This window comes from Battus philenor, unplaced genomic scaffold, assembly GCF_028537555.1.
Source record: "Battus philenor isolate CCGP_79_NKW_IND1 unplaced genomic scaffold, ilBatPhil1.0.hap1 SCAF_27, whole genome shotgun sequence".
NCBI classification, from domain to species: Eukaryota; Metazoa; Arthropoda; class Insecta; order Lepidoptera; family Papilionidae; genus Battus; species Battus philenor.
Window position 1 is genome coordinate 6,944,372 of NW_027181690.1, and position 22,387 is coordinate 6,966,758.

The 22,387-nt window shown below is 31.4% G+C and overlaps 1 protein-coding gene across 1 annotated transcript in view; it reads left to right on the forward strand.

Moving 5' to 3' along the window:
* LOC137925469 (retinaldehyde-binding protein 1-like) overlaps positions 1 to 21,813 on the forward strand; it is a 31,414-nt gene extending 9,601 nt beyond the window's left edge. Inside the window, exons 2-6 of the mRNA XM_068768915.1 lie at positions 17,104 to 17,373; positions 18,770 to 18,991; positions 19,500 to 19,693; positions 20,469 to 20,585; positions 21,373 to 21,813. Of these exons, the coding sequence (XP_068625016.1) occupies positions 17,112 to 17,373; positions 18,770 to 18,991; positions 19,500 to 19,693; positions 20,469 to 20,585; positions 21,373 to 21,615 (1,038 nt within the window). The 5' untranslated portion in view covers positions 17,104 to 17,111 and the 3' untranslated portion in view covers positions 21,616 to 21,813. The remainder of the gene's footprint in view (positions 1 to 17,103; positions 17,374 to 18,769; positions 18,992 to 19,499; positions 19,694 to 20,468; positions 20,586 to 21,372) is intronic.
* Positions 21,814 to 22,387: the final 574 nt, after the last annotated feature.

Here is a 22,387-nt window from a genome sequence, read left to right on the forward strand (position 1 = left end):
CAACAGCTAAATTGATTTTGATTATAATAATCACAACCTAATTTAAAAGGTAGATTAATTGTCATTTTTATTGCGTTGATTTTATATTGAAATGTATAATATTAGAATATATAAAAAATTATTAGCATTTTAATTTCGATGTGGCATTTAACTGTTCTAGTCTATTACTCCACCGAGATGGCGAAGTAACTACTAATTAAGGAGAGATTTAAAAATGAATTTCTATTAGGGAATAATTTAGTTTTTTTTTTTTTATTGAACATGCCTAAAAATATTCTGGCCATGTTACTCACCTATAAATGGTTTAGTTTGAAAATTTGCACAATATTTTTTTTGTATTAAATACCACTAACCTCCATTTTAGGCGAATTTTCGAGAAATTACGTTCGAGAAGTCAGCTAGACTTCTACTCGGTAAAAAAAATATTTCTAATTTCAAAACTCTATACCTTATATCCTTATAGTTCCAGAGCTTCATTTAAAACTTTTTTTAAACGTGACATTTGGAATTCAAAGTTTAATGAATTTTATTATCTGTGACATAGCCATGGATATGCTATGTGATTACGCAGGCTGTGGTTACGTCATTACACATGTGTTGCGCTAATGTGTCTGCATCAACTTTGGGTTAATCGTGTAAAGCAACGTCCGGTGACCTAGTTTATTGAAAATCTGAATTTTATGATGATTATATTCGTAAAGATTCAAGTTGCAGGTGCCACTTCGATATAAATTTTTTTTTACAAATATTTCGATATGTATATGAATACATATTTACATTTATATTATACTCGCTTAATAGGTGTAATAAAGCTTTGAAGCGGTAATTGTATATATAATTCATTTGCTATCAATTAATGTTTGGTACACTATATCTAAAAATTAATGGTTATGTAAATAATAAATATAGTAAGATAATATAGTAAAAAAGTTTGTTAGTTTTTTTATATATATAAGCATTTCTACGTATTAAAATTAATTATTGTTATCTGTTCCTGACTATGTACTGCCTGAATATAGTAGTAGCCTGTCACATTTCAAAATAGTTTATGAGTGATGAATATAGAGTAATTAGAAATAAGTGTTAAAGCTATAGAGCTTTCTACTGATAAATCAATTGTAAATTCACCACTTAAAAGCTTCTGCGCCAATCAAATCAACTACTTTAATGAAAAACACAACCACATTTATAAATATAACCAATAATGTCATAGTTTCGCATTAAATTTAACATATTTAATATAATATGTTTAATTTAATGTTTAACATATTTAAATCAAAAATTAAATAAAAAGAACAGCTTTTTACTTTATTTTCTCTTATTTTACACATACTTATTTGACAAAAACGTAGGTTCTGTACACAACACTGCCAAACTGTACGAACAGTTTGGTGGCGAAAATAAGTGCTTAAATATACTATTATTATTAGAACTAAGATGCAATTATATTATAAATAAAAGTGTTAATCTGTAACTTTTAAAACATTTCGTAATAATATAAATAAACAATCTATTTTGTTAAATATATAATAATGATACTTGAATTACATGTTGCATATTTTTATTTGTTTCACTTACTCTGGACTGTCATGAAGATTTTGAACGAAAGGGTTAAATTTTTGGTCATATTTTTTTCCAAGAAAGTTACAATTTCTTTAGTGGATAATATAAGTAATAATCAGGTTTACATTTTTGATAGAGTTGTCATAGAATTAAAAAAGATAATTTTGTAGTACTGGCTGACAAGAGATACTCTAATAAAAAAATTAAAAACAAAATAACGTATACGGTAGTTTAATTATGTTAATACATTGTAATTAATGTAAATTTTGAAAAAAAAAATTTAATGTATAATAAGATTAGTTCAAGGTATATTTTGTGAAAATATGTCAAACATATAACTATAAAATACAGATTTATCCAAATTGAGTCCGCAAAGCTTTTCCAGGCAAGCAATTCAGGCATCGCATATTGGTGTGCACGCGAAAGCTACTTTCTCCAATGATTAAGCGAGTATAGTAAATTTAATACGAATGTTACTGGGGGATTGGTTGTAGGTGTAACAGCTTTAAAGGAAAGAAATATATAGCTCATTTGCTGTCAATTAACTGTATACCCTATCAAAAATTAATTGTTTTAAAAAGTTTTGCTGGTACGTCTTAGTCCTAAGTATGTGTAACATTTTTCTCCAACACTACATTTCAAGTCTTAATTCTTTTATCTTTTATATACTAAAACCATATATACAGGTATATAACCTAGAATATATACAGGTATAATGTTATTGATTGAATTTTTTTACCTAAGATTTTTCGTAAGTACTCCATAAGAAGGTTGCTATATATTAAGAAGCTTTTGTTGCTATAGACTTTTATTATATACAGATAGAATACGGATCGTGTGTCTTTTTTGTCATCTGGATAACAGAAATAAAAATCTTGCTACCAAATGTGAACATCACATAAGTATCAAGTATGTTGAGTTTTGATATGTCTTAGTATAATCGGTTGGCTTATAAAGCAAGGACCGTGAAATTTGATACACTTGTTCGCATTCGAGAATCTAAGATGCGTTACTTTGAAATAAGCAGAATATCTTTTAAAATCCACCCAACGAATTTTTATTAGAACAATCGTTGAAGTGATTTAGTTCATATAATAGGAGTATATAATAAAGTCAAACAAAGCACTTCTTAAAGATAGACGAAACATGCAAATACTAATTTAACATCAAGTATTTGCGCGATATTTGCTTTTGTTTATGGTCACGCTACCGGATATCTTCTAATTACTCGTACATGAAAATAATCGATCATATCCACTCAATTCAAGGTAAGACAATTATGTTACACGCATTTAAGACAATAATGATCACGCTAAGCAGTCCATATTTAACATAATACAACTACGTCATGTTACACTAAGTAACATTTACTTTTATTTCTGCAAAATCAAAATATCTGTATTCAATTAGGCATTGACATGCATTTTGAAATCGCCGTTATTTTTAACAATATAAATAAGTCAGTGTAGAACTTTAATAAGTTACCACCCGCTCGAACCCGAAAACCGAAATTTAACAATATTTGACGTACAGTAAATATTACTGTACGTCAAATATTATAACTCTGCAAATGAGTCAACAAAACACATTTCACTTTTTATATACGTTTAAATTCTGGGTTGAGCAATGTTATGTTGATAAAGTACATTATTTGCCGACAGGTAAACAAATATAAATGTCAATGCTGTCGGTCAAACCTTAACAAGTCTGTAGAAATATCACTTTACAGGGTTACTGTTTGAAGTTGTATTTCTATGATAACATCGCAAATATGTTTATATTAAATCAACGCCCGTTTGGGCGGAAGGTTCGAGTTAGTAAATGCGGCGTGGGTAGGCTCCCCTGGATAGACCGACGACATAGATAACTTCGCGAGAAGTAGCGGAATGGGGACATCGCAAGGCATCGTGGCGATCTTTCGAGAAGGCCTGTGCATTGCAGAAGACGTTTATCGGCTGACAAATGATGACATGATGATGATATATTTATATAGCTAATGTTATTTGACCCCTTAATTCATTTACAAAGTAAAAAATATTAAAAAAAACTCCAGGCAGTCATACGTGTTTCCTTTTATTCAGATTTTATGGTGAACTTAGTAACAGTTCATGTTATGCTTGTATCAACACTTTATGCTAAGAAATATATCGGAACTTTGTACTAATTTACAATTTCCATCTCAAGAGTTTTATACATTTGAAGTATTAACAATCATTTTGGACAATATGTTAGAAACACCACTATTAAAACATCTCAATGTTAGTTTAATGTAATAAGTAAAGTAGATTGATCGTTATCACGCGCGAAGGCAATAGAAAGATAATAACTTATTGATAATAATATCCACTTACAATCACTTACATAATGCAATTGGAGCTTAAGTTGATACAAATTAGAATCAGAATGAGCTCTCATATAATAGCATCCTTAAGCACTCTGTCACCACAGGATACGGTGAAGTTGTAATTTCCAATAGGTAAACATCACTACAAACTAGACATTTTTAATAATTTCTCCTTCGCATGAGTAAAGTTATTATGGAGAGAAAAACAGAAAAATTGGTTGCAAAATTTTAAAAATAATACTTCCCATACTAACAACAGGCTAAATAAAAATACCTGATCAAAACCCCTAGCTGTCAAACCAAACGTCAATTAGATGTTGGGATGTGATCAAATTAAAAATATCGTGTATCATAAAGCATTGTAATGAAAATAGTTATCAACGTGATCAACCCCATCATAATGACAGCCGAAAGGCGCTGACTGCAAGGCATAGGACTCCTTTACAGATCACCACGAAAACCGGTCTTACGCTGCCTGCGTCCAGCGATTTCACGCGACCTAAATGTCATCTATCTACCTAATCGTTTCCGAACTGCAGAAAAAATATTTTTTAACTATTAATGAAAATAATATTACCAATTTATAACAGTTTTGCAGTGTTTGAAATTGAAAAAAAAAAACTAATTTTCGTTATTAATCATGGCTAGACGATAGACATAAATTAAGTAAATAAAGTGACCAGTCTGAAATAGGTCGAAATATATATTTTATGTTCTGGACGTTGAGAAGTCTGTCGGGGCAGCCGGTTCGTGATAAAGAAGCATCAATGTCAGGCGTACACTGTAGAGTTAACAGTGGTTTTCACGTTGCAGCTGCAATTATGTTAAACTCGCTTACAGTTACCGCTGTGAGTCAGCGGCGCGTCCCCATTCTGCTCTGCTGGCCAAGACTTTCACTGCACGCTTGTTTATGGCGGTTATTTGAGACGAATTTTTGCGACAATTTTTATATGGTCGCTTAAAAATTATGTTATGCCTTTTAATTGCAAGATTTGCTAATCGTTCTTTTATCAAACAGCTGTTATACTGGAACTAATTTTTTTTAAGAAAGTTATAATTTTTTTTAAACTTCTTACACAGAATATGAAAGCGACTTTAATGCCGAACTGATTATCAACCAGTTAAACATTTGAGCAGTGCAGAAAATAAATTAATGAACTTCAACCGATAGACGCTTATTGTATGGCGTAGGCTTCCAGCAAAGATCGCCACTATGACTGGTCTTGCACTGCCCGCATCCAACCACTTCTCGCAATCTTGACTATGTTGTCGGTCCAACTAATGGAGGACCTATCCGTGGCGCATCTACTGAAATGTGGTCGCCATAAAAATGTATATAAACACTATATATATACATGTAATGAATAGTAATTATCGTAATGATACCGAGACACAATGTCAAGTAATAGCATTCGAACCTTTGCTTTGAATGCGCAACGATTCATGTTCATCCCTATATGGGGGTAGAGCAATTTATTGAGAATAAAATAGGTGTTCGTTCTATTTTGCCAACTAAAAACAAAGTTATATCAGTATTTATATTTAGTTTATAGAAATAGATGTACAACTTTGTTATCATTCGTCTATAAAATACGATATTTAGCTTTGATTCATTTTTGCTTTCAAAAGCTTTTTGTATCCATTTCAGAGAAATACAAAACAGAAGTATTAAATTTGTATAAACTAGATAATTTCTTCGCTACCGCGTGCCTAATGCATTCGAACGATAGCGCGATTTAGCATAATGGAAGCACTATCTTATTCAAATATACAGAAACAGTTGTTAGACATGCTATCCGACTTTTGAAATAATGGAGTCTGCAATTCAGTGGCGTCTAACAAATAAATCTTGTTTATCGCCCTGTTTTTCCTGCCGCCATTAAGTGTACATTGTGTTTATTATAATTAATCCATATATGTAACTAGCTTGTAATCAATCTCAATGACAAACAGACATGCAAACATTTTGTTATTGTAATTTAAATATTAATCGATTACTATTTATTCATGGGATTCTTCCGTGGTACTTATTTAAGAATGATTGTTCTCCTGTAAACATAAATTAAATTTTCCGCGAATTTCTTATCATATAATAAAGAATGAAACTAACTTTAGTTTGCGCCTCTCTTGCCTTCGAAGAACACACTAAATCGCGACACAGAGCTGTCCAACACAAAATCACAGTTGGTGGTCGTAAAGTTCATAGCTACTTTCGACAATAGGTAATTACGAGTATATCTTAGTTTATGCTTAGAAAGATTATAGGCTCTATTTATTAAACTTGTGTTCTAGGTCCTAGTGAAAGTCTGGATAAGGCCTATGTACAACAATGGATGTCCTGTGACTACTATCATATTGATGGTAATATATTTTTAAGCCTACTATATTTTTTAAATAATTCAAAGACTTATGAATTTTTGTTCTTGCAGTTCCGAATTCGACAAAACTGTAAATCTAAGAAAGCTAATAAAGCATAACACTAATCGTTAGTATGTTAAATATAAAACTCTAAATTTTGTATTGTAAACACTTAATTATTTTGGACAGTTTAAAAATTATAAATAGTATTATTTTAAACAAATACGACATCTTTACGCTCTATATATTAGTTAATAAACATATATGATATACATGATCTTTTAAATATTACTTTTAAAAGCAAAATTACTACACAAAGTGTAAAAATGTATAATGGGTGACGGAATAATTATAATGCTACCGAAGTCGTTATTCCGCGCCTAATATATGCGTGCGAAGAGACGGTGTGGAGTGTCGTACACTTGGTTCTATCAGTCCTCTGTCAACACTTCCGGGAGCGCTTGTGCTCTTTTTTTCAACCCCCTCCGGCGCTTTCCTAAGGCGCGGTACAGCGGTTTCACAGATAAGTTCTTTTATTTTGGTTTTTTTATATGTGTTTGCATATATAGTTTTACTGAGTTTGAATGGTAAGACGTTAATATTAGATTTCTTTACAGTAACTAAAGTAGATCGAAACGTGTGATTTGGATCCTCTTTCTTTTGGAAAGTCACCAAGTTCTTGAAGCGTTTAGGCTTTTATAATAACGGCCCAGGAGTCGCCCGAGAAGGGGGGTTTTTCTCTGTTTAGACTTAAACAATACACACTTTACTTCAATTTAAGTATGTTATTATTTGCCAACCGCAAACGTTGTATTTATATTCTAAGTACAATAACTGAAAATTCAGAACAAATTAATGACATTTTCTTCTCCACTGATATTATGAAAACGAAGATTTTATTTACAGTGGAATGTGTAAATATTTACTTTGTTGATATAAAAAATAATTAAAATGCACGTCAACGCCGTATGCGTGCGCCGGAAGGGCCAGAATATGTGATGGTTACAAAAAAATATCAGATTAACTTCGTCTTTCGTTTGTTTTCTGATATCGTCATGGTTCCGTACCTGCTGTTTAACATTTTACTTAATAATTTGTTAATTCCTACTAAGTTTCTTAAGGTTCGATTGCAATAACGTTTTATTATATCTTTTATTACTTAACAGTCTACACTTGCACACTGGAGTAACGAGACAGGAACTTTCTACGAGACCAAAAATCAGGAATGACCAGATCCAAAAACGAAGGAAAGTTACCGACATAGCTTAGCGATGTTGAAGTGACAGGTCCTACAGCGCGCAGAACGGTTGGCCACTTGAACCTTAAGGTTTTAGAGAGGAGATCACGGACCGGCAAGTGCAGCCTAATACGTACACTTATAAGCTGGACAGACTACCTTCTTAAGATCGTCAAAATACGCAAGATGCAGGTGGATTCCAATTGGTCCTGTTAGAAATCTACGGGGACGATCTAAAGTCGTAGCAGTGAATGCGTAGGATATTATAGGCTAAAAAAATCACAGATTCTCAAATATTAGCCAAACTATTTAAACGTAATGAACATACATGAGTGTGAAATAGAAAAGTTTTGAGGTCGCCCCTGAGCCATGTTTGATCCACCAGCTGGTTATAAGTCCGTTACTTCTCGATGTGTTCTTTCGTCTTAGTATTGGTGGGTTATATATATATATATATATATATATATATATATATATATATATATATATATATATATATATTTATATATATATATATATATATATATATATATATATATATATATATATATATATTTATTCACATAGTCTGCTAGCCGAGGATCGAATCAATGACATACGATCGTTACTCTTTTTGACCCGTTAATGCAATTTTGTTCATGAATTTCATTACGCTAATTATAATTACATAAACAGGATGTTACATAGATATAGACGTTCCAGAGATCAATCATTTATGTATATATATTTTATTCATGTACCGATTTTTAAAGCGCGTTTTTAGTTAGATTTACCTTATGATAGCAGAGTAACTTTGCGGTTTGTTTTTCTCGAGAATTTTTAAATTAGAATGCTATACGCGTATAAAGATAGCTCGAAGTCGAGGTCCTTTCTCGAGGGGCCTTGCACTCCCTTGTGTTACTCCACGGTGCGTTTGATAAAGCGATCTAAAAAGAGCCTGGATGTATTCCAATCTGATAGATCGTGTAATATAACGGATCGATTCGAGAAATCCCATGGTAATCTTAAATAAAATTACAGCGCCGGTTTAATGTAAGCGTCTTCAGTGTCTTACCACCTCAAACTAAAGCTGCAAATGTCGCGAAAAAATAGCTATCGCTAATAAAATAAGCCTTTATCAGGAAACCTAAAATCAAAAGATATTGGTTATTGCCTTCTTTTAGTCTTAATTTTGTATGTAATAGATAAATTTCAAATTATTTATTTTAAAGGAACCCTAAAGATTCACAACGCGTCTTCGGGAACTTCTAGATGGCCAGTAATTCAGCACTAACACGTAAGGTGCAACGACCTCTTTTGAGTAACCATACATGTTTGTTTTTATCCAATTTTAAACATAGAAATTTCCAGATGTTATTAGCTTAACACGATGTAAACATTGTGATTAATTAGCGGATAAAAAGCATATTATAGAGATCATTACTTATGATTAGATGCAATCTATACATTAACAAACCACACTGTAATATTAGTGAAAAATATTAGTATGTGCGATGGCTATTTACGTCTTTTTATTTTAGAACATGTTTATATAACTCCACTGAAACTACACGGAATACATACAGGCAGTAATTTAATTATAAAGGATAGCATTCTTGCTATAACATTGTTATTTAGCATTTTTAATAGCTTTTAATGTGATATAAAGTTACAAGACATGTTATCCATCAATGGGTCTTTTAGTACGAAATATTAAAATATTTATTCAGTAAAGTTTTTAATAGTATTAAATAGTGATTTAATTTTCCAAAGGAACCAATTAGTTGTTACCTTTGAAGGTTATTAAAACAACCTTTCAAGTCTAAAACATTATACAACTGGTAATGGTCAATTTTACATAAATATTCTTATAATACAATTTATTTTGTAAGAATCGATCTAATAATAAATACGGGAACGTTCTTAAGCTATTTATTTACATCGACGTAACGACAAACATTTAAAATGCGTATAGGTTTATGCATGTTGTTGTTTTTTACAGAATGATATTTTCGGATCCCTTTCATTCTGAATAAGTTTCATAATTGAATGCTAATGTATTATTTCGGGAAAAATATCGATTGTATCTCTAGGTATAATCTCAAGCTCATTGGTAAACTTTGTACGTATACGGAGGGCATTACCCTACATAAAAAATATCTTTATAAGTGCCCTTATCCAGTGGATCGGCGGGCACATGTCGCAATATTTCGGGAGGTAACGGTGAGCAGCGGGAGCGATGACCGCGCCTGCCGGTGCAGTTCGACCTGGCCATCGTTTATTGTGGACGTGCGACTGTGTGTCCCGAAATTTGTGAAAATGTGACGCCACACCACCCGCACGAGGCTGGGGGATGTAAGTTTTTCAAACAGACGATATAAAAATAAATAATCTTTTTCATGCACACTTTGCGGATATATAACTGACATTTTACTTTAGTAAAATTATCGTATTCTTTTTTTAAATGTTATTATTTTTTGTATTATATAATTAAACAATACATGTTACAATTTACGTGAAAATGTTACAAATTATAATAACGGTGAACAATTTATGGAAAATTTATATTAACATTGATTGCATTATTTACTGGCTGAAACTGCCGCATTCTATTTTGAAGCCATCTCATAGAATTGCTAATAAAGACATTTAAAAAAAATTTACATTACAGTTTCAATGTTTCAGTACAAAATAATTTATTAATGTAGTTTATACAAATATAAACCCAGGTGATAAATAAAAAAAATTGTACATCCATTTAAATTATATGTGAATCGGTATAGCATGTGCGTATAATATAACCTAAATCTGAAATTTGTTAACAAATTAAGATAATTTTAAATAACTAATTGTGAGCCGAAATTTATGCAATGAAAATTACGGTTCCACTTTATAAGAATATAATATAAAAAATGTTTATTACAATTATCTCATACGAATACAAAACTTATTAGATTTATATGAAATACAAAAAGAGTATAATAAATTGTAAACATACGAACTACAAGTACAGATAGAAAAAAAACACAGGGCAGTGCGCGGGTAGTTCTAAAATCATCAAATAAACAGGCGAAGATTCATAGGATATTTGTCATTATATTTCAGATTTATAAAGCTATGAAAGATAGTGAAATAAACATGATCGAAAAGGCTGCTGACGTTTGTGAGAACCTCTCAAAAGACTATCTAAATATATTGTCATTCTTCCTTCAAGGACTTAACTTACATATCCTCATCTCAGCCCGCAGATACTCACTGCAAGGTAAATGCCTCCCCCTAAGATCTATAGGGGACTTACCATAATCGTCAAGCTTAGCAAACGGGTAAGCGATCGCAGTGTGCATGCACGTAGAGGACGCTACTGCCGTTCCATGAAACTTGTTTGTGAGCAGAGGCAATTCTATAAAATTAATACACAAAGTGTGAATTATTTAAGACTGTATTTCGGGAATCGACCTACGATTGCAAATCTCATTTTTGGGGCTACTATTTCTATTTATGTTTAATTGTCCAAAATTGTTTTATCATCATTCACAAACAATAATAATGAGTTAAAAATTCTGTTCATTTAATAATAAATTTATATACATTTTTTATTGAAAATAAATCGTGATCTCAATGAAACCTTTTTAAAAATATATGTATGTAGTATATAAGTAAAAGAATTCAACCTATGAACTGACTCATCACGATATCAAAAGGTCTAGAAAATGAAATTAGGTAGGCATATTCCTTTCGCCGGGTGTTAAAAACGATTATTTTCAAAGTATAGCTCTTATAAGTATAAAACTTGGTAAGAATACTTTTAATATCGTGTTAAAAAACCAACAATAAATTTTATAAAATTACACCCGTAAATAGCAGTGCATGCCACGTGAAGCGGAGGAAGTATTCTGTACTCGTTACTTTACTTGTATGAATTTATTAAGGTTATTATTGTCGTTTGAACAAGTATTTTTTTTAATTCGGACCAATTTAATATAATTTTTTTTAGTAACACATTGTGTACAGGTACTTTATTTTTGAGGTAAATTTACTTTATTAAAATGACACATCATAAAGCTTCAATTTTTCGTCTGATTACCTAAGTGTTGCCAACACATGATTAAAAGTTTGTACCGTTGAAAAAATTTTAACAACTCTTTTAGTATTTTAACATTTGATTATACTTATAACGAAAAAAAAATTGTGTTCAATTTTGAGTTATACAGGGTCATTGGAACTATAAGCGTAAAAGCTTTGAAAGGATGGATGTGTAGTTCATTTATTGTCAATTAATATATGTTACACCATATCCAAAAATCATTACTTTCAGAAATGTTTTTTTTTATAAACTAATACTAAAATAAATTATTGATTACTATCTGTCCCTTAACACACTGCTTTGCCAAAAATTAGAGGCCTGTCACGTTACAGTAGAAATTTTTTTTAATATATTTCAAAGTGATCACTTACACAGAATGTTAAGAAATAGGTGTAATTGCTTTTTTAAGCTTTTTGCTTATAAATGAGCTATACGTTCACTTCTTCGTAGCCTTTTATACCTATTTCGAATTATCCTGTATACATTTTGAAAGTCCTTAACATATTCTATTTAGTAAGTAACATAGTAAGACTTAGTCATATAAATTAATATAGGAAAACCTTTCGTATCGCATGTTATTAAGGTTTAATTTACAATGGTCTTGATTCGTTAAGCTATCCTTTGTTTGTGCTCAAACCCGACACGCTTACCGACTGTAAATGAATTTATTGATAACGATAATAGAATCCATTGAATCGTAAGTAGCGCTTTGTAGCCGCGTTTTGTCTGTGGTCTGTTAGGTGAATTTGAAATTAACGACTTTTTCTGACCGTACTTGGTGGGTTGACAACCTTTTGAACATTCTTTAAATCATTACTGTGTATGTCGCCAATAAATTGATGATGTACGTTGGCATGGTTGACTAACTTTGTCGACACATTAAATATGGTTAACGTCATTCAATATGTAAACAATACAAATAAATAGTGACTAGTGTCACGTTGTTAAATTTGATCTGATCACAGACGATACAGCGAAGTGTTTTTTTTTTTAAATACAGACATTGTTAAAATGAAAATTATAAACTTGTCAACCCTGGTTGGTCCTGGCTGCTTAATGTGGTTTTTATGTGTAGAATGTGCCACAATGTTTATAATAAATATTTTTGTAGTGCACAAATATAATAGTTAAAATTGTATGTAATACGTAATTATTTTACGTTAAAAATATTATTTGTTTTTATCTTTACTTATAGAAAGAAGTTAAACATTTAATAACATACGGATCCGAGACGTGGTCGCGTATAAAAGGCCTGTAATTGAGAATGCAATGCTCAGAGTTTTGATGAGAGATTCGAATCATAAATGAGGAGTTCTGCAGTAGAACCAAGGTAGCCTTCGTAGTGATAACAGTTGCTTGTCTGTAGTGGCAGTGGGCACATTACTATTGAAACCGTTGGCCGGTAAACTCAGTGTGGGTAGGTCCGTCACCAGGCGGACGGACAATACAGGTCAAGGGAACTCGTTAGATGCGGGCACCGCAAGACCTATATAATACAGACTAATATTTTAGTAAAAAGTACCATTATTATATTTAAAAAAAAAAACTTGACTTTTGTGTGTCTTAATTGATTTATTTCGTAAGTATTTGGTATGAATAAGAAAATAAGTTAGAGTAGAGATCATGTTTAGATTAGAAAGTAATTTCGTTATGCGGATCTGAGATACTAGTTCGTCGTGTTCATTGTTTCAGCCTATAGACACCTACTGCATGGCATAGGCCTTACCTGAGGATATAGCTATTGCGGGATTTAACAAAAATCACTACGCTTCGCAGACGAGTTGCAGTCGCAGTGTGATATTATATTATGCAGAGAACGCTGCTACTCATACTCTGCAAACTTGTTTATGAGCATTGCAATGAACAAAGTGTGTTCATCAGGCATTAGTTGATTTTAGAAAAATGCATTTTGTCCAAATTATTTTATGAATTCTTGGTTTAGAAGGTAAATTCAAAATCATAGAAAGTTCAATTTTGATTCTGGGACAATAAACAATGAAGAACGGCAGTGTAAATATGTTGTAACTGAAACAGTCGGTTATTTTACAAAACGCTCAGCAACTCACGTCTCGATTCTACGTTAAGAAATTCGAAAGTTCCTTTTTATATTATCACAATCAGAAGTACCCTTGTGGAATAATATTGACTATATAAACGGATTCAATTGTTTTATTAAATATATAGCGTTGTATTATTTAAACCTATTTGTAATAAAAAAATAAGTCGCATTAAATGTGAAATCTCTTTTGTAATATTTTGTTTAAGGCAGTAAGATGATTCTTCAGGAGAGAAAAGTGAAAAAATCAAGGCGAAATAGTAAAAACTACACTCTTCTTTTCCCATATAAATCACATAATAAAATAAAACAACTGTTCCTAAATTAACGTAAATTAAAAAAGTAAATGACGTGTTACGTAGTAATGAATAAATATGGTAAAAGTTAATGCAATATAATGAAAATATAGTCAAGAACTCGTTAATTACAGAAATTAAATATTCTGTTTTGTAAGCTCAAGTCAAAACATTTTTTTTTTATTTTATTTTCTACTGAACTGTGACCGGCCATTATTTATTGACAGGGCACCCGGTAGAGATAGTTCATATAAAATATATACTAATATTCTCTAAATCATAAAATTATATCAAATTTATGATATTAAAATAAATATTCTGTAGAGTCAATGCCGGTAAAAGAATTTCCATTGTCAAAGTCGACCATCACTTTTACTATGACGTGAAAGGCGAGTGAAAGTTTTAGCACGCGAACAAGTTTGAAGGTCAAGTGCCAAAGCGTTTCGGAAAGAGTGATTTAAAAATAAAAAGAGGACAACTTATTAGAGGTAGATTATTATTCGTAAACATCTCTCTGTTATATTACGTGTAATCTATTAATTTCAACAAAAAATTTTAACCTTTTTTTCTGCATAGTAATTGAACAGTGAGCCAATACCAAAGTAATAATTAAAGAACTTCCTCTTTACATTAATAGATCGTGAATTTAATTAATAGAAGAGAGGTAAATTCTCTCTGGAAGGCTACAATCGGAATTTCTTTGCGAGATCAAATCAGTAATGAGGAGATCCGTAAACGAACGAAAGACACAGCAAAATTAGTGGACAGGCCACATAGCGCGCAGAATTGATGGTCACTGGGACTTTAAGGTACTGGAGTAAAGACCTCGGACCGGCAAGCGCAGGGTAGACCTTGCAAGGTCGTCGGAAGATGATGGTAGTCGGCCGCTTGCAACATTTTATCAGAATTTTATGAGGCAACCTATCTCCAGAAGCTGAAATAGTTCGAATTAATTACTTTATATTGCCATTCCTGAAAAGCAATGACATACTAGAATCAAAGATCAGCGGGGTGAATATAGTATGGTCCTTCGGCCTTCGAGATGGATTAAAATATGTAAGGGTAATACTAAAATACGATAGAGGTGATATTTATAATCAAGTTCAAGCTGATCTTGTTTCGAATTGCTTTAACTTTTCTTATACCGTACATACACTTTTAATAAAATTTTACGTTATGTACAACTGCGGATGCGATGGTTCTAACTATCCGTATCTGTAAATACCACTGGACAAAAAGCATGTGCCAATGAATAATAAATCACTTTTCATTAGTTTTACGGCCTAAAAAATCCATAGTATATACATCAAGAAACTTTTTTCTTCATCAAAAATTATGATACATATTGATTTACTGTTTAAATTGATTTGGTAAGCGATCAATATTTTATCGATATTGGATTATGCAAGGCCGCAGCATCGATTTATATCGCTTGCATAAACTAGATACAGTTGATGAAACGTAATAGTTTACTGGGTCTAGGTTCACGGATTCGAAATACTTGTGTAATGTTTAAGAATCGATTTCACGAACGCTCTCTGGTATTGCCAATGTTTGTTTTTAAATACAAAACGAAAATATATGCACAATTTAAGAGAACCTACATTTATTATGTTTTGTATATCCCGGATATAACATTAAAAACATAATGATAATTAAATAATAATAATATTTCGATAAAATGGAATTGTGTGCAGTAGACAATTTGGAGGTACAACGAACATTAAAAATGTAGTTTGTGCTAAAAGTAGCATTGTTTTAATGAAACACGCATAATAATGTTTATGTAAATAATTAAATTTATTTGAATTTATGATGGTTCTGGCTTAATAATTAAGACCTATATACAATAAATGTCTTTCTCCATCTAAGGCAGTGATTGAGTTATTTTAAGTATGACCCTGATTCAATTTCAAGTAAAGCTTATTTTTAAAAATTACCCCTGGAAATAAATTTAGGAATAATCATAGGTGAAAGAGCATTTTCCCTTCCTTTTCAAAAAATTTTCGTAGCAACTCGCGTATAAATTCTATTAAATGTGGAATAATTTTTAACGATACATAACGCGTTATAAAATTGAATATCTTGTTTTCAAATGTCAAATTTAAGAAATAATAAGTAGCAGCAAATTTAAAGTGTAACCTCTTGTTTTGTATTTAGACATACTTCATTAAATGTGTAAGCCCTTAAATGGGAATAAAGGCTGACGAGAAGGTTCACGAGGCGATAAAAGATGTTTATTTATTGCACTAACGAATGTATTATGCAACTACTGATGGTTTGTCCGCGTTTTATTGTGTCGTAACGGGTCGTTGCGTATCCGCGTCTGTCGCCTATACTGTTGCCATTTTAAGTGTACAAAGCTATGTTGGTGCCTTTGTTCGACAATTTGCGCCACTTCCACTGAATACGTTGTATCTCGCAATCGAATCGTAACAATTCTTACGTGCGCATAAGATCGGTTCTTAGAAATAAAACAAAATATTAATTTTATAACAAGCATTGTCGCCGTAAGATACGCACTGCGTATATGAAAATTCTTACTTTGGATTTTCAGAGTTCAATTAGACACTAACTATTTAATTAATCATTAGGCTTCATTATGCCATGTTTCATTTTAGTGTGGCCATTTTATCTTTAGTTTTCATTTTCTTGTAATCATTGTATACGTATAATTGATTGTTATTCTGGCTTGAAATAAATATTTATCTATTTATCTAGAATTACTTGTACTCGTTCGCTCCCATTTGATGGCATCCTTCAACTTAGAATAAGTGACGGGAAGATTCTAAACGAGAGCCTACAAACCATGTTTTTTCTATGAATTAACTTTCACAAATATTCTTGACAAATAAATAGAACTATTTATTTTACTAAAAAATCTTTGTACTACAATAGGAATTTTTTACTACTTTTTGTTTAATATATTAATGGTACTGGTCATATGTTTGACTAAATTAACACGGCGATCACCTTTATTTTGTAATATGATTTGTTTGATAAGAATACGTGAAATTTTATATAAGCAAATACAATATTAGATTCCGTGGTAACCTCTTCTTTATTATTAAATCAGCTTGAAAGTAAGGCGATGACAATGACACAATATTTACAACATAACTGCTTAGAAAATTACAAAAAGAAAATATAAATATGGCGATGAAATTAATAATAAATTATTTATAGAAGCAACAATGGCCACATCCGTCCTCCAGCCCGAAGATTGCCGAAGAGAGCACGAACCTAAATTGGACATCGCAGATTCTCCGAGGTTAACCGAAGATGAACGAATTCAAATACTGGAAGCAAAAGAGCGGGAAACTGGCGAACTGCCATTAGAGCTACGGGAAAGAGCTAGAGTGGAACTGCGAGAGGAACCAGCTTTACGCGAACATGCGTTAGCTCAGATGCGGCATTTTATTGACAAACATCCGGCTATTCGAAAATGCCGCACAGGTTAGTGTACGGGGTATAACATAATTAGAAAGGTATTTCAACGACGTAAACACAAACTTTCAAGGCTATACGTATCATCATTTGTTATACGTATAAAAGCTTCAAAGTGGTGGAATTTAACTAATCTGCTGTCAATTAAGACAAGAAACAGTGGTTTCAGAAATAATTAATAACGTAATTATAATATTATACGAGAAACCCTTTTCAAAATGCTGATTAATACATATTTAAATTAATTATTGTTAATTATTTGTCCTTGTAGACTTTTCACTGGCAGAGGTTACTGGCCTGTCTGCTTTTCGATATAAAAATATATTAATGTTATATATTTCAGCGTGATCACTTTATACGGAGTCACTGGATATAGGTGTAAAACTTCAACGCTTTTTGCTACTAAATCTTCACCCCTTTGAAGCTTTTAAACATATAAACAATAATCTTACAGAAAATATTCAAACTAGCTATACGTTAATAAAAGATGAGCACATCATTTTTAATTAAGTACAAGAAAATATTTACGCGTAATAAAAAATTACCCAAAGACAAAAAAAGAGGTAAAGTTTTGGTTAAGTGTACACAAGCTAATACGAAACAAATAAGGATATCATAAAGCTCTATACAGATATTGAACTTCTAAAAATAAAACTAGTAAAACTTCCCTGAAGACTAGTTTTTAAGGGATCTATTTGTTTACAGTTGACTTGAGATTAATTTATGTTATCTTTATATATAGGTTACCAACCATTTGTATTTTAAAATATTGGAACTAAGCTCACTATGCTATGAGTTACTACAATTTATTATTATTAACATATTATAATTACAGTACCCGGCGATAAATATTCACACCACCTATATAACGTTTTGTCAGTCGGGCGACAGAGATTACGCTCTGCGAAAATTAATCGATTGTCTCTTTCCAAAGGTCGATGTGCAATATTTATCGTTGGGTATTGTAATAAAATATTTACACTTTGAGAAATATTTATTCGTACTTCAATGTTTATTAAATATGTAAATTCATGTTCTTTTAAAATTACATAGTCGAAGAGTTTCTTTTGACTAACCATGAACGTATTTTATCATAAGCTGAGAACGTTAAATGAATAAGATGATTTTCCCAGTAAATGTAATCGAACTGGCTGAAAAGCATCATGTAACCTAACCACGTATAGATTTATTTATAAATAAGTTTAATCTTTTTAGTTTCTGCCAATTTATTACGCGATTTTGTCTTAAGGTTATATTATTATAACCAGGTTATACCTATATATTCATTACTATTCAATAAAATAATTAATATAATTTTACCATGTAAAAAATGTTATTATAATTATATAAACTATAAGTAATTTACCTTCAATAAAATTAAATCAAACTAATCTGTTCGTTATAGATGCCCCGTTTCTGCTACGTTTTCTACGTACAAAAAAATACTCGATCCCACAAGCTTGTTCCATGCTGGAAAGATACTTGACGATTCGACAAATGTACCCTAATTGGTTCCAAAAGTTGGACCCACTGGATCCGAAGGTCGCTGCTGTTATAGAGGCTGGATATTTAGTTCCTTTGCCTAAAAGAGATGCAGAGGGAAGAAGAGTTGTATTGTCTTGTATGGGTAAGTTGATTAACAACAATTTTAAATCTACGAGGAGGAAACTTAAAGTGATGGTCACCACGTTTCGTAAGTTAGTTAATTCGAGATAAGTTTTTACAAAGTTTATTTCCATACATACGTGCTATTTTGTTTATTTCCACAATGTATTGATTTTTTTTGTAATTTATTTATATATTCTGTTTTTTTTTAATGAAACCTTTTTAATGACATCTAAACCAGCCAGATATTTTTTCATTTAATTATTAGTACTGCCAAAGATATTTTAGGATCCCATTCGTAACATTAATTATCGAAGAATTGAGGTCTAAGAAACCTTATAATATATTGGCGATAAGAAAAATATGAATTAGATCATAATAAACTAGAAAGCCATGTTTACACTGACCTTATGGAAAAATGTCAAGTAATAAACATTTTTAAATTTCGTTAGGTGATGTGGCGTGACTTAGCTAATTGACCATTCTCTTTACGCGAGTACAGTATATTGAATCTATTTATCATTTCACAGGACGTTTCGACCCCCATGTGTACGACAGTTGCGTAATGGCGCGTGTTCATTCCATGATAGTGGAACTACTACTGGACGAGCCCCGGTCACAACTCTTGGGCTATATGCATGTCAACGACGAGGCCGGTATGCAGATGCCACACGTTAGCCTCTGGTCCCTTAGCGATGTTCGCATCATGCTCAATTGTATACAAGTATGTCCTTTATTACATTATGTAGCCTTTTATTACACAGATTATCCCATAAATCAACGTCAAGAAAGCATACACACAAGTAAATACTGAATCACAATTATTTCACCCGTACGAAGTCCACTGATAGGTCTCCCATATCGATTTTTAATATAATTTTGTTGAAGCAGCCTGCATCAAGAATTTTTTTCATGCCGAGTGATTATTTTAATAATTGAATATGTATTAAAATTCGATGTACTCGTAAATTAAAAATAAATTGCTTTACTAATCAGACAGCTTTATATTTTTCTCGTTTCTATGATCGATGAAATTTATTCTTTCATTCTTTGCTAAAGATAATGTAATTATTAACAGGCGTTTCGTCAACTATTTTACTACTTTATTTTTGACTCTACGCGACTTGGCAAGGTGTTGTAGTTGAGGAGAAGAAGCAAGAAGTAATTCCACAACACATCTTTAAATAAAGTTTTACAATACTACTACTAGACACATATGTATAGTGTCAGATATAATGGCAATATATACTGTCAGATAGAGCCTACAATAAAACAAAACAATAAAGCGACATTATTGCCGAGGATTTTGGATATTTAAATATTCATTTATTGAATGGAATACGTTTCCGTCCGTAGTCCAACAATGTTTTGCGGAATTTTAATAACAAATTTGTTTCAATTAAAAATTCTTCTGGCATACTAATTTTGACAGTTAACTCTTAGAAATGTATAAAACATTTTATTATTCTAAATTATTAACATCTACTTTTCTCTTACAGAATTCGACTCCTATGCGCCACAAATGCACACACTTTGTGAACATTCCCCATTACGGAGTTAGATTTTTCGAATTTGCTATTTCACTGCTTAGTGACAAGTTAAAAGACCGTGTTATGGTAAGAATTTTTTTTAATTTTTCTCATTTCAAATAGCCTACATGAAAACGACACATGTACTTAAAAAATAAATGTCTTAGAATATCTTTAGTTATTTTTTATTTTTATATACTAGTCAAATAATTTTTTAACTGTATTTGCGATCAACATTTTTATTTAAGTTTGAAAATATAAATCTGTCATTAGACGACATCCTTTATAAATTTACATTTGTTTCGTATAAAATAGTTAATAATTAAATATGTTTACATATTGTTGGCTTACACAGACTATAATGGCTATAATTATGGTAGTGTCTATCAAAATGTATAAATGTCATGCGCATAGATAGCATATAGGCTTACATTTAAAAAGCCTGCTAGAGAACAAACTATCAAGCGGGATGCTGGTGTTGTCAGCGACAGGTTACGGTGGGCGTTATAAGAATGCTCAAGGTCAGAGAGCAATGAAGAGAGTTATGCTTGGAGTTTCGCTGCGAGATCGTGTCAGAAATGACGAGATCCGCAGAAGAACCAAGGTCACCGGCAGATCCATGGGTCGAAGAATTTCTTGTCTGAAGTGGTAGTGATCCAATTAATGTCCGTTGGGGCCGATGATGCATTCAAACATTAAGAAATGAATAAAGTAGTATTAATCGGGTATATAAATAATCATTAAACAAGACATGAACAATGTATGTTAAAATAAATATAGACAAGATTTTGTACTACTAATGTAACCTTATTTAATTATAAATAAATTATCTCAAAAGTGTTCTTGATTGAAGTTAAATGTTATTATTTTTCAGTTCCATCGTACGTCGGAAGATTTGACAAAACATGTGGATCCCTCAATTTTGCCTAAAGAATATGGAGGAACAGTTCCACTAAAAGATATGGTCGATGAACTCAAAAGAAATCTCCTGAAACGCAGAGAGGAGCTGTTAGCCTTGGACGAAATGTGCGTTGACTTGTACGCATTGGAGAAAAACGATTTGACACAAGACATACATTCAACAGCCGGTTCATTCAGAAAACTTGAGTTGGATTAATTAATTACATATTATCTTGCAAATAAGTGATAACTTATGTTTAAGTACAGTTTTAGTGGAGAAATGTGATTTTATTATATTCTAAGACTTTACATTTTCTTACTATTCTTTAAAAAATGCATGTGACAGATATGAAAAAAAAAACATTAACGCTATCGCTTAGATATTTTGTAGTTGCTAGTTACTTATAAGCTAAGTTTAAAAATATGTAATCAAATAAAAAAAAAATATCAACATGGCAACTCTGCTTGATGTAATTTAATTGACGGTTGAATATTTACTATAATTTTACTCATAATAGATCTCAAGATAATTTTAAATACTTTTTTCGTATTATAACTATTAAAATGAACGACTAAAACACGTGTCTTAAATTCCAATAGTAGCAATGTTATTCGTTCAGAAACGTCCCAAATTTAAAATAAAGTAAGATTATCTTTGATTGATATGTACATGTCAGCTTCAGTTAAGATAGCATTAAATAGTTTTAAAATCAATACGTTTATTAATATTTCACGTTAGTTTTTTTAACTTAAAAAAGGTTAGTAACATGCATAATACTGAACTAAAGAAATTTCTAAAAGAAAGCAGTTTTAGTATTTCAAATTCCTGTTTTAAAAAATAGTTATCACGACTCAGACAAATATTATCGGTCTCAGCAGCAAGTTCAATGGAGCAAATACTTTGATTTTGTTATAGGTAAATGTACGTGGTTTTCACCTTTTAGTTCTAGTGAGCAAAGGCAGCCGTCGGTGGAGTCACGTTACCATTA